Below are 19,065 nucleotides of genomic sequence, written 5' to 3'. Positions count from 1 at the left end.
CTGCAGCCTTTGACAGTCGGTCACCTTCTCTTCTCTCTGGGTTTAAGGGACAGCTCCCCCCTGTTCTCCTCCTCCCTCTCTGACTGCTCCTTCTCTGTCTCCTCCACTGGATCCTCTTCCACATTGTGCCCTCTGACCATAGGTGTCCCTCAGGGCTCTGTCCCAGGCTCTCTTCTCATCTTCCCCTGCACTACTCCACTTGTCAATCTCAGCTCCCATGGATCTAATGACCATCTTTATGCTGAGGATTCTCAAATTGGCCTTTATTTCCTCAAACTCTCTACTGACCTCCAGTTTCCCATCTCTTTGACTGCCTTTCAGACATCTCGCACTGGACCTTAAGCTAAATATGTAAAAAACGGAATTCCTTCTCTTTTCTCCCAAGGTCTCTCTGCCCCTCCTAACTTTCCTATTACTTTCAAGGGTAAGCCCCTCCTCCCAGTCACCCAGACTCCCAAACTAGGTGACATTCCCAATTCTCAAAGCCCTTCCCAATCTAGCCCCACACACACTTTACTCTCCAGTACATACTCTGATCCTGTAATGTTGGCCTTCCCACAGCTCCATAAAGAAACCCCTCTATCTTTAGACTCTGGGCATTTTCCTTCATTGTCCTCCATGCCTGCAATGCACTCCCTTCCTCATCTCCACCTCCAGGTTTCCTTCAAATCCCAGATAAAATCCCGCCTCGCCTCTCCTGATCACTTCCTCTGTATCCTTAGCTTCTTTGCTTGTTGTCCCCTACCTTAGATTGTCAGGTCCTTGAGGGCATCAACTCTCTTTTGCTTCCTTTTGTATCCCTAGCACCTAGCATACAGTAGGAGTTTCATAAATGCTTATCGACTGAGTGATCTGGCATAGAATTCCTTTTATGAGAATTGGCTGTTTAAGAAATTTCCCATAACAACTAATCGGCCATCTTGCCAATCACATGATCCCTGTATTTCATACTTCTTTCCACACTCTCCTAATATATTTCAACGTGCCCTACAAAAACTGTTTCCATGAAACAATCTGGGAAATCTATTTATGGTCATCTGATTAAAATTCAATTAAATTGCCATCTTACCAAAGCACAATTCCATCTCCGACAGCTTTGAAAAGGTCATCTGTGTTTGGGTTCATCGGGATGACGTGCCTGCAGTCAGGATCGTTTTCCAAGGCTTTGTTTATCCAGTTCACAAAAGCATATTTTTCTTCCTCTAAAACAAGGGAGGCAGTAAGGGGTTAGTTGACTCTTAAGTCAGCACGGGTAGAGATATTCATTCTGCCTGGTGCCATTATGTGGCTTCCTCTTCTGTACCCCCAGAAAGCCCAGGACCATACTTGGTTACTTGACGTTTGCTCATCACAGGAACTGCACGAATCTAGCCAAGAGGATTCTGGGATGGGGCTTATGTAACAGATACTAAAGCAAAAATAACCATTAAAAAAAATAAAGAGTTTACTATAGGACTCTCTAAGGACATGGCTTATTCTCATCCAAACTGGGGAATCCTACAGTTCAAACTTTACAAGATACCACCCTCCAAAAAGAAAGAGCGAGGTACCAGCCGCTATGGCAGATACATAGGGCACTTCTCTGGTACTGTAGGGAGCCTAGGCCATTACCTGCATATGAATGCTGGGTCCCTTCACTGGACAATTCTGATGTCCCACCCAGTGCACAGATGCCTTCTTTCCTGTTGATGGCCTTTCGAAAGGTTTTAGCGATGTCGCTACTTTTGACCTCTTGGAAAATCTGTAAGTTCAGACATTTTATTAGCTAGCAAATACTTTTGAAGATGACAGTTTAGACAGTCACAATAGTTTCCTGGCATAGTTCTTAGGCTTCATCCCTAGGTCTCAATGATGGTTACAGATAATCTGCTCTTTTCAAAACACCACACTGGTCAAAAGCCATGCACCAGATACCCTCGAAGCTGAAATGCCCCAAAGCAGGTGACTGTGCCCAGTGGTGACCAAGAGGAAAAGGAACCAAGGCTTTCCTTTTTCTAAGTGTCCCCAGCCCCCCCCCCAAAAAAAAAGATATGATAAGCAAGAAGCTCTAATTGTGTAGACCCAAAAAGGTAATTAATAGCTATCTACAGTTGGGCAGCAGCATGCTGTTGTGGAGAAGGACACCTCAAGTCATGAAGTTTGGGAGAGGGATTCTGTTCTCTGGTCATTGTTCACCCCCAGCCTCTCTGTCTCTGCTCTTTCTCTATCTCTCATCATGACCAGAGAAAGAGCAGATGGAAATACTGTCAGCTTGGCTCATTCTTAGCAAGCAGGTTCTAACAAAGACAAATTCCATACTTCGTATGTCATCGACAGACAGTGTAAGCCAGGGACCTGGCTGAGGGGAAGGTCTAAAGCAATGTCTCAATTCACTGACCCCTGGCAGGGCCTGGCCCCTAAACTGGCTCCCAATGCATTCCCCATGCATGAGCTCACTGTGGCATCTGGACTGCTCCTGAGCAACAGGCCTCCAAATGGGGCACCTATCTCTAGAAACATCTGAGCAGCTCATCCAGGGCTCGACCAAGCATGGAAACTTGCTGTTCGACTTGGTGAGCATAAGAGGAAAAACTCCTCCAGATGGTGGCGCTCAGTAACTGCAAAACACCTTTCCTGGTGCCCCTGTGAGGCCTTGGAGAACCACCTAGAGTCCCTTTTCTCTCATCCAAGTATAACTTCCCTAATGGAGTCTGGGAGAAGCTCTGGGTCTCTGACTGAGGACTACATATGATAAAGCACTTGGCCTCATCTTCCCATCGAGAACAATCAGCGACTTTCCTGCCTGTGTCAAAAAGACCCCAATTTCTAGAAAACAGAGACTGTTGCTACTGTCTTTTTTGGCCCGTTGTTCTCTTTTCTGAGTGGCCTGAAGCTTCTACAGTGACAAGAAATCCTGCAAGCAACAAATGCACTGTTTCCGCATTTCCTGCTTATCTGTAGTAATCTGCCATTGGGCTCACCTGAGAAACTCCAGGCCACTCCAAAGTAATTCAGGCAAAAACCTGGGAAGACAGAGGACTCAGGCAGCCCAGTTTAGGGACATGGGCCTGCTGCCAACAAAGTCTTCATCCTGCTAGTGTCTCTCTGCCCAGTGAGTCACACCTCTTCTAAGAAGCCCTTCCTGAGAGATCTCTCCTGTGCGGCCACCCTTTCTCTCAACTCCTAAACTTTTAGGCTCTAGGTAGGCCACACCATGGAACATTTTATTCAACACACTTTCCTTTTCTTCCCAACTTGCTCTTGGGAGTATGGGCAGACAGGGACTGCCACTACATCCCTCACAACACCTGGCACAATGCTGGGCACATACAGACTTGTTGCTTGTTGGGTCCAATGATCCATCCCAGACAGAGGCTCAGGAGGCCAAAAAGAAGGGACTTAACTAGGATTTAGATAGCGTTGTTGCCTTTTTAATATTCCACCGGCAGCTTTGGAAGTTGGGATTTTTTTTCCATCATCTGGAAGGAAGCCCCATGTGTCCCTCTCCAAAATGCAGTCTAATTCAGCTAGGCCTCCTTCCTTTATTAGTGGAGGCCAAAAATATAGGCCTCTCTGCCAGCTGAACAGTTTAGAGCAATGAGTTTGTAATCTGAGAGCCTGAGTTCAAATCCTCGCTCTCCTCTGTGCACTAGGTTACCTATGAGCCAGAGCAAGTACCTTCCTTTCTTTCTAAGGCCTAACCCTAAGCCCTCAGCTTCCTCCTTTGTCAAATGAGATGTTTTTCAAGCCCCTTTCAAATGAGACCTGCTCTTGCTTTTAGGCCTGACCTGAGCCTTGCTCATAAGACTTGGTTGCTGTTCTTCAGTTGAGTCTGCCTCTCCTTGACCCCATGGACCATAGCATGCCAGTACTATGCATGGGATTTTCTTGTTTAAGATACTGGAGTGGTTGGTCATTCCCTTCTCCATTGGATTAAAGTAAACTGCCTGAGGTCACACAGCTACTCCGTGTCTGAGGCTGGATCTGAACTTGGCTCTTCCTGACTGCAGGCCCAGAGTTCTATCCACTGAGCCATTTAGCTGCCCACTATGACTTGGTAATAATTCCAAAAAAAGCTGTTTCATGACGCAGCACAGTAACTGGTTCTAATTGTGCTATTTTGGGGTCTTAGGTTTCCTGCTCTTGCATTAGCCAGAAGGTACCAATCTTGCTTAACCCAATGAAAGCTATGCTGACTGGCCTCCATCTCGATCTGGACAAACTTGCTTCCATACTTTCAGATTAATTCATCTAAAGAGGCACCTTTTATCAAAACAGCTAAGTTCCAACTTATGGGAATGACTAAAAGTGAATGGCATTGTTCCTGCTTACCAGAAAAACACATTATCAGTTATAGAAAACAAACTTGAGGTTAGTTTTGTGGTCATCTTTCAGGAACCTAGAATTTTGCATGAAAATAATTTTCTTTTCTTGTTAGCTACTGATTTTGCCTTCAAGATCAATGATTCTTGAGAAATTACATGATTATAGTAATCCCAGTCTAGAAGACAATTGCGTATGTTTTGGAAAAACTGACCTATCTTGAATTGCCAGGAAGTACAATGTGCCTATGCACTATAATGACTTTGGAATAAACACTTCACAATCGGCCATCCAGGTTTAAATAGATCTTGCAAAATGCCCCACTGATCAAAAATGGGAAAAATTGTAGACCTGACATATTTCAAGGCCTTGGCAAAAATGGTGTGACCTTCTTTATTAGAGATAATAAAGCCAGGTATCACTGGCAGGCTGCAAGTTTCATTTCCAGGTTCCCTTCCTCTGTCCTTTAGATTAAAAAAAAACATTCATGCTCCTTTATCACTGAAAAGCCTCTGCTCCCTTCCATTCCAACATTAGCCTCTAGTTTGTACACAGATTGCTTGAGAAGATGAGAGACAGCATATTAAAGGTGAGCACAATCTACACAAGCTCTACGTGCTCCCCACAGGAAGGCCAGGGCCCATACAGTGTGCTGAGGGCTGCTCACAAAATCTCTGCCAACTGAGCTGGGGATGGACAGCCCTGGCTCACTGGCTTCTCTTCCTGTGAGATGGGTGGGCTTGCTTTAAAGGCAGAGAGCTTCTATTTCACCTCCTGCCCTTGCCACCAGGCTACACTGCATCCCCTTCTCCCCAATCTCCTAACTCATTTTAGGGAACAGATAAGGTTTTCCTACTTTTTTGAATCTCTCTCACAAAAACAGGATCAGCCAGAGTCAGCCCTCTGATCCCAGAGATAGTTCAGCTGAGCTGATTCTAAAAATAAATCCCCAAATGGGTGACCCTGAGGGGTCACTAAAAATGGCCAACAAATACCAGTTATCTTCTCAGATTTGTGGTTTGTTCCCAAACTATCCCCTTCCTCCCCTGGCTCCCGAGTTTGTAGTGGCAAGCCTGGGGAGATTGGCCTAGGAGATCCGAGGGCCCTCCAACTCAAAATCTGATTCTATTAATGACCATCACTCTCCTGTTCTAAGCATTTTGCTTTTACTCTGCTTGTTTGGATGGTAGCCCCTTTGACAAGCAATCTGATGAAGTCTCCAGACCCCTTCTCAGAATCAAGTTTTGAAAGACAAAATACATGGGATTGCAAAAGAAGCCAATCATACTGAAATCTAATCATCAAAATATTTCTAAAAGAAGGCCCTAAACCTCATGGTATTAGGAAAGCTCATCTTAGGGCCATGGACCTGGAGCTGTAAGGGACCTCAGAGGTCACCTAGTCACCCTTCTCTCCCCTCAATTTGCAAAGACCCCTGCCCACGGTTAGGTGAGTAGTGAGAGTCAAAGGTAAGCTTCTCATTGGACCATGATGCCTCTCCACAGATGCTGACTAAAAATGTGACTTTCAATTTGGGGCACCATCATTTAAATACTAACATACTTTGTAAACTCTTACATTCCGGTACTTGAATTCTCTCCCTTTCCCCGCCCACATGTCCTCTTATGCACCACTGAGCCAAATACCAACTTTGTTTGGAACTTGGTTTATGATTAACATCCCTTAGGCAGCAATTCCCGTTCTCAATAAATTAACACTCTCATCAATGTGTGCATTACCAATTCATGATGCTAATAAACTAGAGAAATAAATGTCCTCGCTATTCCCCACAAGGGAAAGTGCCACCTAGAGACACATGGGGGGGATCACCGGCCGCACATTGTCTCACCTCTTTGGTTTGGCCCAAGCTCCCTGTTTCAAATGGAAATAAAGTGCTGGACCAGGCAGGGCCAGGAGCCCTGGCTTTACAGTCAGCGGTATGACCTTGAGCAAGGCATTTCTTTTCCAACTCTGTGTTAGCAAAGGTCTCTTCCAGGACTAATATTTTATGAGGTGAACCTGAACATTTCTCATCATTTAAAAACCCCAAACATCCTTCATATCATGCTCAGAAGACACACACGTAGGCCTGCCTCTACTCCTTATTTCTCAAAGGCTTTTCCCAGATGTTCCCGCACTTTCTCGTTTAAAGGTAGAAAGAGGCACATTTTGTAAGAGATGGTTCAAGAATTCTCTGTGTCACTCGAGGACATTTTCATCATTAACAAAACAAGCACACCATGAAAATCTTCCTACCAGAGACATGTTCTTTTTGCTAGATAAACTTGGGGGTTGGAATGTTTTCTCATTAAAGAACGAAATGCAGTTCTAAGCTGGGCAGTGTTCCGAACAGCGTTCGCCTCCTACTTAAACGTGCAGTTATGAGGGGTATGCGGGGTGGCCATCAGACATGCAAGCAAGCACTCCAAACTGTCCAACTTACTCATTGCCACAGAATTCAAAACCAAGGGCTTTGAAAAGAACTGGAGATGGAGATGAAAATGGTGGCAAATTCAGTATTTCAGTAGAAAATGGCAAGAAAGAAACCATTCTAATTATAACACATGTCGGTATTTCATCAGGAAAGGCAAAAATCCCTTGGATACTGAGATGGGTATCATGTCACCACCATCCCCCACCTCCTCCCCAAATTCACCCCAGGGGCAATTCTCTTGTTCTATGTTTTCTGATGTGGTAGGCACTGGCAAGGGTGCTATGGCATAGGGAAGGTGAAATACAAAGCTGAGTATGGAGGAAAGACTGGTCTTTCCTTAAGGAGGTCCCAACTCGAAGGGAAGGGATTGGGATAAGGTAAATACTACTGACAAACAAAATCTGGTAAAGCTTAAAGACTTTAGTGAACAATTAACAACAGTATAGGGCCTTTTTCACATTCTTTTAGCTGTAGAGTTCCTTTATGGCAGGGCCCAGGGACCATGTACATTCTTCACACTTTCATGTATCCATGATCTCATGGGTGTGGGCATTCCCAGTACTACTCTAGAACCTAAGCCATCCACACTGTCTTATTCTGAATTATTCTCGCCTGTGTCATCGGGGGAAGTCTCTTGAATTGAATCCACCTAAAAGAGGCCACACCTTCTGCTTTATGGGCACTGAGGTGCAACTTAAGTTCTGTCTAGCCCATGATCTCTTTTTCTAGTCACACACGCTTAGTGCCCACTTCTTGTGCCCAATTCTCCATTTGTATTTTTCTAAGATGCTTGTCTTCCACATCTGACAATCATATGACAGCACAGGGAAAATACTGAGAAATATTCATGTTAAAGAAATTAGAGGGCGGCTAGGTGGCACAGTAAATAGAGCACCAGCCCTGGAGTCAGGAGGACCTGAGTTCAAATCCGGCCTCAGACACTTAATACTTACTAGCCGTGTGACCTTGGGCAAGTCACTTAACTCCAATTACCCTTCAAAAAAATAAAGAGATTACAGAAGGCATTATGCAACTCAGCCTGATCTTCCCCTCCCATTGTGTTCATTATCCATTCTCAGTGTCTGTCAACAATGATGTACTGATTCAGTGGCAAAATGGGCTGCCCTCCAGTTGTGTGCCATAATCAGAGCAACATGGGGTTTGCTTCTCCATTTTCCCCCAAGCTGCCCACTTAGGTATCAGCCTAACTCTTTCAAATGAACATGGCTTTCACGGAGGTGGCTGTTCCAGGACACACTGGGCAGCAGCACTGACAAGCATCTTCTGGTTTTATCCCTGCTGTGTGGGCGGCTAGGAAGATCTTTTCTATCTTTAATATATGCCTGGGACACACCTGATTTTTAGATTTTATTTGGGGGAGTAAAATTTCTTTGGGAAATCAGCAAGCAATAGATACAGCAGGAAGTTAGAGGCTTCTTAATCATCTGTGTGACTCTAGAGAGCTGGATCAGCTGTAGAAAACTGTCAGCAAGAGACAGCATCTCCTTCCCATGTTCCTCACAAGTGAATGCATCCTTCGTGTATATAAAGGGTATTGGCAAAGATTTCATGGTGATGTCAAAGTCACTGTATAGGCTGGTTGTTGCTGAGGGTTGGGAGGGAGAAGGAAAATTACTCAACTGTGATATCTGTAGACTTGGAGGATATCTTGAAAACTGATCCCTGAACACCTTCAAAGTTTGGTTGCTTCCAGAACGGATTCCTTTTGTACATAACGGTTTTCTTCGTGCCACTGCCATTCATTTCCTTAGCCAGTCTATGGGCAGAAGGGGCGTATCTGGGCTGGCTGATCCACTGTGGTGGACTCGCTCTTGTCATGAATGCAGACAGAGCACCAAGAAGCAGAAGCACATGTTAGCCATTTCATGTCTATTTGGTGGCCTGCTGTTTTTGTCTCCAAATGCTCCCCAAGTGATATGCCCCATCTGAGTCTCACACTAAACTCTGGAGGTCTATGTGAACAGAGTTTGAGGGTCTAGTCACACTCTTTAGAGTATTTCTCTACTACTTTATCTTCTGCAATACCTACTAACAGGTAAAGTGCAATTATGTTTCTGAAATTGTGTTGGCTCCTAACCATTATGAGTGCTAAGTGCACCAGGAATTTTCCTGTTGTTTGGGGGCATCTGGTGAAATTAGATCCTAGATTTCCTTCTTCAGGGAAAACCTTTGAACAGTCATCCTATTTAAATGCAACCTCCTTTTATCTTCTGGTTCCATTTTTAGTGAATGAGTCGATTTAGATGTGGTTGGGTTCCTCCAGTAGAATATCAACTTGTAGGTCAGAGTACTGAGAGTTCAATGAATGTTATAGGCATCATCAAAGGACTGTGTGATTCTTAGCACCCTTGGGCCCTTTTCTGCCATTCTTCCTGTGTCCCTGTGGAGGCGCACAAGGGGTTAGGGTCTATTGTTCTCAGTTTTGTGGGACACGTGGACAAAAAGAATTCATCACCTGGTGGCCAACTGAATGGTAAGAAGCCTCTCCACACTTAGCTAGGCTGGTGGGGCAGCAGACACAATGTACTGTCAAGTCTGTATCTGAAGCCTTTCCAACATGGTGGGAGTACTTACTTTATACTCCTCTACTAATACTGCTGAATGACTTCTCCATACACACGACTTGAAGGGTTTTGAGAGAGAGTTGTCTTACATGTGACTAGTAATACAAATGTAAATTCTGTGCCCCTGCATTTCCTAAAGGTGCCTCTTGCCCTTTGTTGAATATAGAATAAAAAGAACTTTCATAGGAAAAGGGGCCTCTTCAAAGCAAGCCAGTGTAGGCAGCACCAATAACTTCAAACCTCAACTCAACAGCCATCCTATAAAGCAATCAAGAAAAAGCAGGAGCCTTCAACTCCCAAAGGCAAGAATCACCTGCACTTAAGCAAGTCTTCTCTTCTTTTAAGGATATGTTCTTCAATCTGGTCATGTAATAATTAAATGGCATGTGACAAACCCTATGGGAAGAGTCCCATAAGAAGGGTCTGGCTCCACAGAATCACTGGATCCTAATGGCTGAGCGAACAGTTGGGGGAAACAGAGAAAGGAGTTGACTTGGGCCTGGTAATTACCAAGAGCTCTTACAAAGAAAGTCATTTGAACTAGTCCTGATTTACTTAAACATATATTTATGAAATTTCCACTGTGTCCAGAATACCAGAACACTTAGGAGTTAGCTGGAGAGAGAGGGACAGAAAAAAAGGGATGGAAGGAGAGAAGTTTAATAACTGTTAAAATTGCAGGGAAAATGGTGCTGGTGAACCCTACTGGTAAGATCTAGGAAAGTAATATAAAGATGGTATGTACATGTGTATTTTCATTTCTAATGTTAACTTTCAGAGCCTGGTGAGTCAGTATGGATAACACATCTTAGGGATTCCCCACTGGCCCCAGCAGGCAAACAAAGAACCCACTTCCCCCAGGCTCTACATTCAGCATTTTGAACCAAGGCATTTGCCAGATGACCTCAATGGGGTGAGGGTGGGTCAAATTCAGGTCATCCAGTTGCTAGCAAAGTTGCTAAGGGCTTCATGGAAGGGATGGGGTAATGTTGCCCCTTAAGCAAAGAAGCTGGCATGATCATCTAGAGGGCAGGCAGCTGTGCAAGTACTTACCAAGACAAACTCGTCAAAACTGATCTTCCCATCTTTATTCTTATCACCATCAATCATGAGTTTTTGAAGAATTTCTCTTACTTTGTAGCCTGGTAAGGGCATGTTTGCTTCCTTGAAAAGCTCATGCAGTTCATAGTCACAAATGAATCCATTACTGTTGAGATCTTTATGAAAAATTCAGAGAGAAAAAAGGGAAAAACAGGCTTTAGAAACAGTAGGAAGGCCAGGGCATTTTCCTTATTTTGTGACCAGACCTCTGCCAGCTTCTTTTCTTCCTGCTCCTAGGGTAAAGTTATAGTCACTGCAGGGAAAACTGTGGCAACAGAAAGGAGAACCTTCATTTAGGGGGGGTTATTTTGTTTTAACTGGGCTTCAAGAACTATCTGGAGGGTTTTCTAAGTCTCATACAAACTGAAAAGCTACTAGCATTCAGAAAAAAAGTCTCAATGGAATGAACAGGGGTGGTGCAAAAGAGTTACTAAGACACTGTGGTGAGAGCCTAGATGGATGAATTTGGGAAATGAAAACTTCACAGGGCCATCGAGCAAGAACTGAAAGGGGCATGAAAGAGCAGAGTCAAAGATCCAGGGCTGGAGTCTTCATTTTACACATGGCCCTGAGAAGCAACGACTTGCCCAAAGACACATAGTTGTCCAAGCAGGGATTGGAACCCAGATTTCACTGGACTGTGGGTCTAAAGCTGGAAGGGTCATGGTGAGGCGGGGTAGGGGAAGCAGCTCAGAGAAGTCAGACTATCCCTAAGCTCATACAAGGAATGGGTAGATGGCAGAGGCAGCGTGTGAAGCCAGCATTCTCTCTCCTTTTCACTCTTTTTTCTATAACTAGGAGCATGGACATACTTTTTAGGAGACAATTCACAAAACTAGGTAGTTCCATAGTCTTTCCTCCAAGAGTTAGACAAGTTTCCTGATGTATCTAGAATAGAATTCTAAGTGCCCCCAAACTTAAGCAAAGGGGACCTTTGCCTCAGTCAATATTTATTGACTGGGCAAAGGAAGCTAACTCCAGGCCAAAGAGTGCTAGACTGAAATGGCCAAACATTTCCAGGATCAGAGATCCAAAAGCCCTGTATGTATGCCTCACTGGGTTCTTTCCACAAGAAAATCAGTATGGTTCCATTGTTGGGAATATAGCCTAAAAGGATAATCAAGAACAAAAGGAAAATAAAAAGCCCCTGCCTTTCAAGATGGTCCTACCGTGTTTCCCCAATAATAAGACCTATCCCGAAAATAAGCCCTCCCCTTACTGTGTAAGATTCCTCTAAAATAAGCCCTCCCCTGAAAATAAGCCCTATTGAGATTGGTACTTGTAGTGAAGGTGATCCCCTGCGCTACATGCTACATTACGGTACCCTCTGTATGCACCGTCCCCCCCCCCCGGGTGAAACGCACGCCGCGCTCCGAGCTGCATCCAATCAGAGCTGCAGCAGCAAGCGCGTCATCCTGTTCTTCCCCAGTGATTTGCTTGCTGGCGCCATTGAGAGCAGTGCCACGGAGGAGAGCTGAGGCAGGACAACATAAAAACCCGGTATGTAAGCAGGAGTGAGGGGGCATGATGGAGGATAAAAAGGGCATGATGGAGGAAAAAAGAAGAACTCAGGGGGCATGATGGAGTGAAAAGAAGGACTGATGGTCATAATTTTATTATTCTGTCTGTTTTGACCCCCAGACATGAGTACAAAAAGGAAGAGCTATACTGTTAAGAAAGCAATTGTAGAGGAGTCACATGGCAAGAATCTTGCAGTTTTCTGTAAAGAAAAACTTTTGGATCTTCGAATGGTCAGAAAATGGAGAGCAGATTATAATAACCTCAATCAACAGGTGGATGAGGGAAAAGGGAAAAAGCGCAGGTCTGGATCAGGTCGGCAGCCCTTATATCCTTACTTGGAGATCCTCATTGGTGAATGGATTGCTGACAGGACAGCAAAGGCCTTGGTTGTGCGCAGGGCTGATATTCAAGCATTTGCCCTTTCAATGGCACCAGAGTTTGAAATGGTCTCAGAAGGATTCAAAGCATCACAACACTGGTTGGACGGTTTCCTTCAACCGTATGAACTGTCCCTAAGAAGATCAACAACACTGTTTAAGCTGGAAGATGCTTAAGTTATTAAACGTGCACTTGCATTCAAGTCCTTTATTGATAGGGTCGACATTTCCAAGTACCAAACCTGCTATATGATTGCTATGGATGAAACTGCAGTGTTTATGGGACAAGGATCTCAAACAACAATTCATCACAGGGGTGCAACGTCAATCTACATTCCCACCACTGGCTATGAAAGTGCACAGGTCACCTGTGTTTTGGCAATTCGTTTGGATGGAAAGAAAGCCACACCTCTAATCACCAGTAAGGGCAAGAAAGATAAGATTGAACGTGTATCTGGCATTTACGTTCTTGAAACCGAAAAAGCCTGGTGTACACAAGCCGTTATAAGAAAGTGGGTTGATTTAATGCTGCCACTTGTTATGCGAGGTAACCAAAGAGGTCTGATAGTCTGGGATTCAGCCAGCACTCACCGCGCTGAAGAAATGAAGAACTTCCTTGCAGAGAGAAGAATAGATCAAGTAATGATTCCTGCAGGAATGACTGCCTATCTCCAGACCCTTGATATTGCAATAAACAAGCCATTCAAGGACCATTTACACATGGAAGTCAATGACTACATTGAAAATAGAATGGAAAGAAATCAGCGTGGAAACTTTGTGAAGCCCTGTCTGTAAGAAGTCGTGACTTAGGTGAAGAAGTCATGGGATAAAATTACTGAGAGCTGTGTCGCCAAGGCACTACGAGCAGGTTACCTGGACAAGACATATTCATTTAAAGAAAGCTATATTGCTGGACATGACAGATTGGGTCCACTTCTTCTGAAGGAAATGGAGGCGCAAGACATCCAGGATGGAATTCAGGGTGTGGACACTTATGACGATGTTGTTGAAGAAGATGACATGATCATTATTGAATAAAGGTACATTTTTTTGTTCACATTTACCTGTTTATTAAAATTGCTGTCAATGTTCATTAAAATAAGCCCTCCCCTGAAAATAAGCCCTCTGGTGTTTTTCTGTCCAAAAAAATTAATAAGACAGTGTCTTATTATCGGGGAAACACGGTAGTGGAGTTTTCTGTTACTTAAAAACAAAAACAAAGCCGGAGGCAATCTCGAAGTCCCACAATAGGCCCACAGTAGAATGAATGGTGGTACATTAAACTTAAGGGCTCCTAAAAGGCCATTATACCCACCAATTTGGGGAACAGAAAGAAATTAAGCAAGAGCTTGCTGGAGCAACACAAATGTGAGAAAAGCAGATCCAGAAGAATATACACAGGAAAAGAAGGGAGTCTTAGAGGCCACAGAGCCCAGTTCCATTTAATGTCTCTCACTGGCAGCCCAAGGACCCAAAAGGCTGCTGTCCCAGTTTTAGGCCTATTGGTTAAGATTCCTGCAATTTAAGGATGGCATGGCATGAACTTTTTGAATGGGAGACAAAGCACTCAGATCCCCCAGGCCATCAGCTTCCCCCTATCAACATGGGGACCCAACAGCCACATTTCAGACAGTATTTTGATATAATCTCTTGTCCCTCATGAATGAGGAATACTGGTGTCTGAATAAACCTGTCTTGCCAGATTTTGGACTTAAGAAAGAAATACTTTGGATCAAATCAAAACTATTTCTGAAGAAGAGGTCCTGTGCTTGTTGGGGATTTCGAATTGATGACCTTTTTTCCTCTGAGGTGGAGAATGAGAGGTACCGTAACCCTTTCTGATGCATGCTATGTCTCAGAGAAGAAGAATTTCCTGCCGACACTAAAATTCCTGACTTGGCCCCCTAGAGAATATATACTGGCTCCAACAGACAAACAAGTCTGCCTGTATAGCTGAAGGCTTCTCCAATTGCAAAAACTTGGTCTCCTCTTAGCCACTTTTGATGGAAACCTTTGTCGAGGGTATTCAGTATTCCCTGACTTCCTAAAGAGTATAAAAAATATCATTTAAAAAATGTCTTGACTCTGGATTGGGCCTAGGCCACAGTCAATACTCAAAGACTAGGTGTCAGAGCACATGAGACAGCTCAGGTGCTCAGCTGTTCTGGGCACCTCTAAGCCAACCCTTGTTAGTGTTGTACAGATGCTTAACTTTACTGAGGTCATTGTGAGGACTCTAAAAGCCGTGGGATAGAGTGGAGAGGGCTGGCCTTGAAGCAGGGAGCCACAGGTTGGAATCCTTGCTATCCCCTCTTCCTGCTACAGTGCCATGCAATAAGGAGAGGCTCCAAATCAGGATCACAGGCGTGGCAAGAGGCTTAACTGTCCCAGAGACATCCCGGATAGTTACTAATTATTAACAATGCTGATCTCCCCCCCCCATCCCCTCTTAAGTTGCTGCTTCTGAGGTCTGTGATCTGGGAGAAATGCAAGAGTAAACAGGCCTTGAGGAAGAAGCTAAGTACCAGGGTGCACAGTAGGGCTCTGCCCCTAGAACGACAGCATCTCCTTAGGCCCCCAAAGCCAGAGAGGTCTATGAAGTGGAACCCTGGGTGATCCTGTGGGCCTGATCAACTTGCACACATGATTTTTCACCCTGGCTGTCACATTTTGCTGGTGGGATATTAGAAAATCCAAATCACTGGACATCTCAGAGGCTTCTCAAACTCTAACTTATTATCTGCCCCCCACCAAAAAAAAAAGCCTGCTCCTGAACCTGCAAGTCATGTCATAATTCCCTAGTCCTCTTTGAGAACAAAGAACAAACAGCCTGGGAGTTGTCTCCCCCGCCCCCCCCCCACCTCGCCTTTCTCAGACACCCCCAGTTCCTTTACTGTTCCTTATAGGACAGTTTTTAATCCTCTCCTCATCTTAGACTAACTTCCTCGCACTGTAGACTCATATGCTTTGCAACTTAAACCTTGAAATCTTACACAGAAGCTGCTCTAAAACTAGAACTCATTCATTTTTTACATTTGACTTTCTGAATCTCAGGCTAAGATTTAGATTTGATTGCTACTCAATGTTATCTTGGGAGACTGAGCTCATTCGCAGTCTACTCCATCAATGATAGGTAATGTTCTCTCTCTCCTTCTGTCTTCACCCCAATGCCATTCACTTTACATCCTCCTGTCAGGTTCATGGGTTTCCATGCAACGGTATATCCTCCTGACACACAGTGTCACTGCGCTGTCCCATTTTTGACTAAGGCGTGTACCCTTGTCCAAATGTAAGTGAAGTAGGCCCTTAAAAATGCTTGGTGACTTGACTTGACCTGAGGTCAAGGTGGCCAGTCTGGCTCAACTACAGAGTGCACGAAAGGGAGAAAGTCTAATAAATTTAGCTGGGAAGGTAAGTTGGTACCAGGCTGTGAAGGGACCTGGTACATGCCAAACAGGAGTCTGCATTTGATCCACAGTCCCTGCCAAATAGTACTTAATAGATGCCTACTGACTGATCTTTTAGGTAGGGAGTCACTACAGTTCATCAATCAGAACTGACATGGTCGATCAGTCAATCAGCAAGCGTTTATTAAGTGCCTCCTAAGTGGCAGGCAGTATGCTAAGAACTGGAGATACAAAAAAAAAGGTCAAAAGCTGTCCCTGCTCTTGGGGAGCTCCCCATCTAACAGGGGAGACAATGTGCAAGAAATTGTGCACAAAGCAGCTCTGCCCAGGGACCTGTTGGAGATGGTCTTGGGGAAGCAGGAGGGGCATTTGGAAAGGCCTCTTGCAGAAGGGGAGTTCTTAGCTGAGACTTGAAGGAAGGCAGAGAAGCTAAACTGAGGAAGAGAGTGTCCCAGGCAGGGGCTCCAGCCAATGGGGAGATCACGGTAAATGCAAGGAAGAACCAGAAGGCCAGTGGCACTGGATGAAAGAGAAAGGTGTGAAGAAGACTGGAAAAGTAGGAAGAGGTCAGGCTAGAAAGGCCTTGCACTGCCAAACGGGATTTAATTAGGGAGCAACTGGAGTTTATTGCTTGTGTCTGTGTGTGTAGGAGCAGGAGGTGATGTTATGGTCAGACACTTGAGGAAGATCAATTGGAGGGCAAAATGGAGGATGGATTGCTAGAGGGAGAGACTGGAGGCCAACCAGCATGCTATTTCAGTGGTCCAAGATTTGCTGGACTTGAAGGGGGGGACTGGAGCAGTGTTGAGTCTTGGACTCTTTAGCTCATTAGAACATGTGTGTACCTGAGAGTGCCAGGTGGGAGCCTGGAACAGCAGCATGGAGAGAAAGACACTCCCCCCCCACCCCCACCAAGAAGACTTTACTTGGACACTGCGTTTGGATTGAGGGGATTGTAACCTATTGTAACTTGGGGGTGGAGGGTGTTGAGTTCTCTGCTACCCCTGGGGATGTGCTATTTTAAGGGAAGACCCTAGCCTGGGATCCCCTGATTGTATAAACAAGTATTTTGGGACAGTACCTGAGTCCCCAAAGATTTTGGTCCCCCCAGAATGCATTAGGTGGGGTATGCTATTATGTTATATACTTTGGGGTCTGTTTGGGGCCATCTGGCCACCCTGGTAGTGAGCTGTTATGTTATGGATTGTGAATGCTTTAGTTTCTTGGCTCAAGGCTTGGTTCTGAATAAGGAGTGTTAATTATACCTTGTGATTAGACCCTTGAAGTTATTCACAGCAGCAGGCTCAGGTGTGCAGTGTTGCCTGGCCTTACACCTCCCCTCCCTTCTCGTACATTTGATGTCTGAAAGTGAGGCTGGTGACCTTGCACAGTCCTCCCTCACTCAAATCCAACTCAACTGCAAGTCATGTCATCATTCCCTGATGTAATGGTCCTCTTTGAGAATGAAGGACAAACACACAATAGCTATTGAGCTAGGCACTCTCGTTTCTCTCCCAAGATTACGGGCTCCTCATGGACAAAGGCTGTTTGCATCCCCAGAGCCTTGTCCAATGGCTGCCATACACTAGGTGCCTACTAACTGCTTGTTGGGAGGTTGGGTTGTTTGGTCTGGTGCCTGAGTTAGTTCACAGGTAAACTAGAAACATCCTATAAGACTAACCTGTGTGTGAACAAACCCAGGGGCTAAATGATAATGGGTCTTATAACAACCTGGGCAACTGTGAATGCTGGGAAACAAAGCAAGTGCCCTGGGAACATTGAAAGACCAGCCTCAAGGGCTCTAGCCAGGGAGAAGCGTTTGTCCAGTCTATCTCTGAATTCACTCTCTTTAGGCTACTGGGGAATGTTTATTGACTGTGCCTTTGAGTACACTTGAGGGATGGGCAGGCAGGGGCTGCTAGGGAAAAAGGTTGCTAGTTAGGAGCTGGGCTTCAGTTGTGCATTCTGATGGGCCAGAGCTACATCGGTAGGTCTTTCTATTTCAGATGAGGAAATTAAGGTCCAATACCAGCCCATGATCACACAGCTGTGAGTGAGCCCAGACTAGAAAGCAGCCTACTGCTGACTACATTATTACTACTCCACCATGGTACAGTACAAGGCAAAGGATCCTGCCACCTGAGAAGCAAGGTGTTAGGAGATCTGTGTCCACAGCCCCAGGTACTGCACACATAACTAACAACCTCTACCAGAGACAGAGAAGGCTGAGAGAACACATCTGCCTTCAGTGAATAAGGATGGCTTAACCAGGGCAACTGGGGGAGTGAGGCAAGAGGACAAGAGCTCCTTGGAGACAGCTCTGAGCAGCATCAGCCTCCAGCAGAGCAATCCAGTCTGGGACAATCAAGTACCTTGGGAAAGGAGGCTGTTCAAATGGGGATGGGGAGGCAGAGGGCTTCCACCACCCCAAGACAGACAAAAGCAAGTAGGGGAACAGCTGCCACCACAAAGAGGGTGAAGAGTGTGAAGCTTCCAAAAAGTTGTGGATCTTAAGGGTCTGTATGGGAAGGAGGGGCTCCACACTTGGAGAGAAGAAAGATGACAGGGGAATGTGGGACATGGACTAGTCAGAGCCCTATTGGTCCATTCCAACATTTAGGAAAACCAAAATGGAAAACGGTGCCCACCTTGAATAAGTTAACATTTTTCTGAGGCAAGACTGTAATTCCCTGTGTGTTTGTATTAGAACCCTGGGAAATTCCTCTACCCTCTTTGGGCAGGCATCAGTTTCCAACATATGGCAAACTAGCCCAGGCTGTGAAAAACGGAGAGCAAAGCTCCTGTGCTGATCAGCAGTGGGAATAGAGCCCAAGATTGGTCAGTGCGCTCCCAGCTGGGGTGGGAATCTCAAAGAACTCAATAACATGATCTCTACAGGTTTTCTCAGGTCTGATAATCTATGATTTGATGGTGCAGGGTGCTCAAAAGCTTTATCCAAAATAAACAGACAACACAGAAATCAACACCCAACCAGGGGACTCAGTATGTACACAAACCTTTTGAAAACACGGGCTTCAAGCTGGAAGGGACCTTGAAAGTTGACTAGTCCACACCCCTCATTTTAGAGATAAGGCAAAAGCAGAGGCCCAGAGCTTAGGTGATTTACCAAGGGCCCCCAGCGCCAGGCTTCCAAGAAGCGTCTTCCCACTCCATGGCCAGAATTTTGGCAGTCCAGATTCCTACTCCACAGTGCCTTTGGGCAGCTCCCTCATTGTCTAGAGGTGTGGAAGAGGGAAATCACCTCCCCAAGGTCCTGTCCATTCTCACTGACCACAACCTCACAAAACATCCTTCACAACCTTCCACTGGGCTCTGGC

The 19,065-nt window shown here is 45.2% G+C and overlaps 1 protein-coding gene across 2 annotated transcripts in view; it reads right to left on the bottom strand.

Annotated features, from left to right (window-relative positions):
* Nucleotides 1-19,065, bottom strand: part of PLS3 (plastin 3) — a 102,361-nt gene that overhangs the window by 19,148 nt on the left and 64,148 nt on the right. For both annotated transcript variants that reach the window (XM_069065212.1, XM_069065211.1), the window contains exons 4-6: nt 10,375-10,538; nt 1,612-1,741; nt 1,070-1,202 (exon numbers count right to left, since the gene is read on the bottom strand). In XM_069065212.1, coding sequence (XP_068921313.1) covers nt 1,070-1,202; nt 1,612-1,741; nt 10,375-10,538 — 427 coding nt within the window. The remainder of the gene's footprint in view (nt 1-1,069; nt 1,203-1,611; nt 1,742-10,374; nt 10,539-19,065) is intronic.

The sequence above is a fragment of the Petaurus breviceps genome, unplaced genomic scaffold, assembly GCF_028583685.1.
Source record: "Petaurus breviceps papuanus isolate PSGF00001 unplaced genomic scaffold, PetGlider_PUasm1.0 90681, whole genome shotgun sequence".
Lineage (NCBI taxonomy): Eukaryota > Metazoa > Chordata > Mammalia > Diprotodontia > Petauridae > Petaurus > Petaurus breviceps.
The sequence above is the reverse complement of the archived record's forward strand: the minus strand, read 5'-3'. Positions and strand labels throughout refer to the sequence as shown.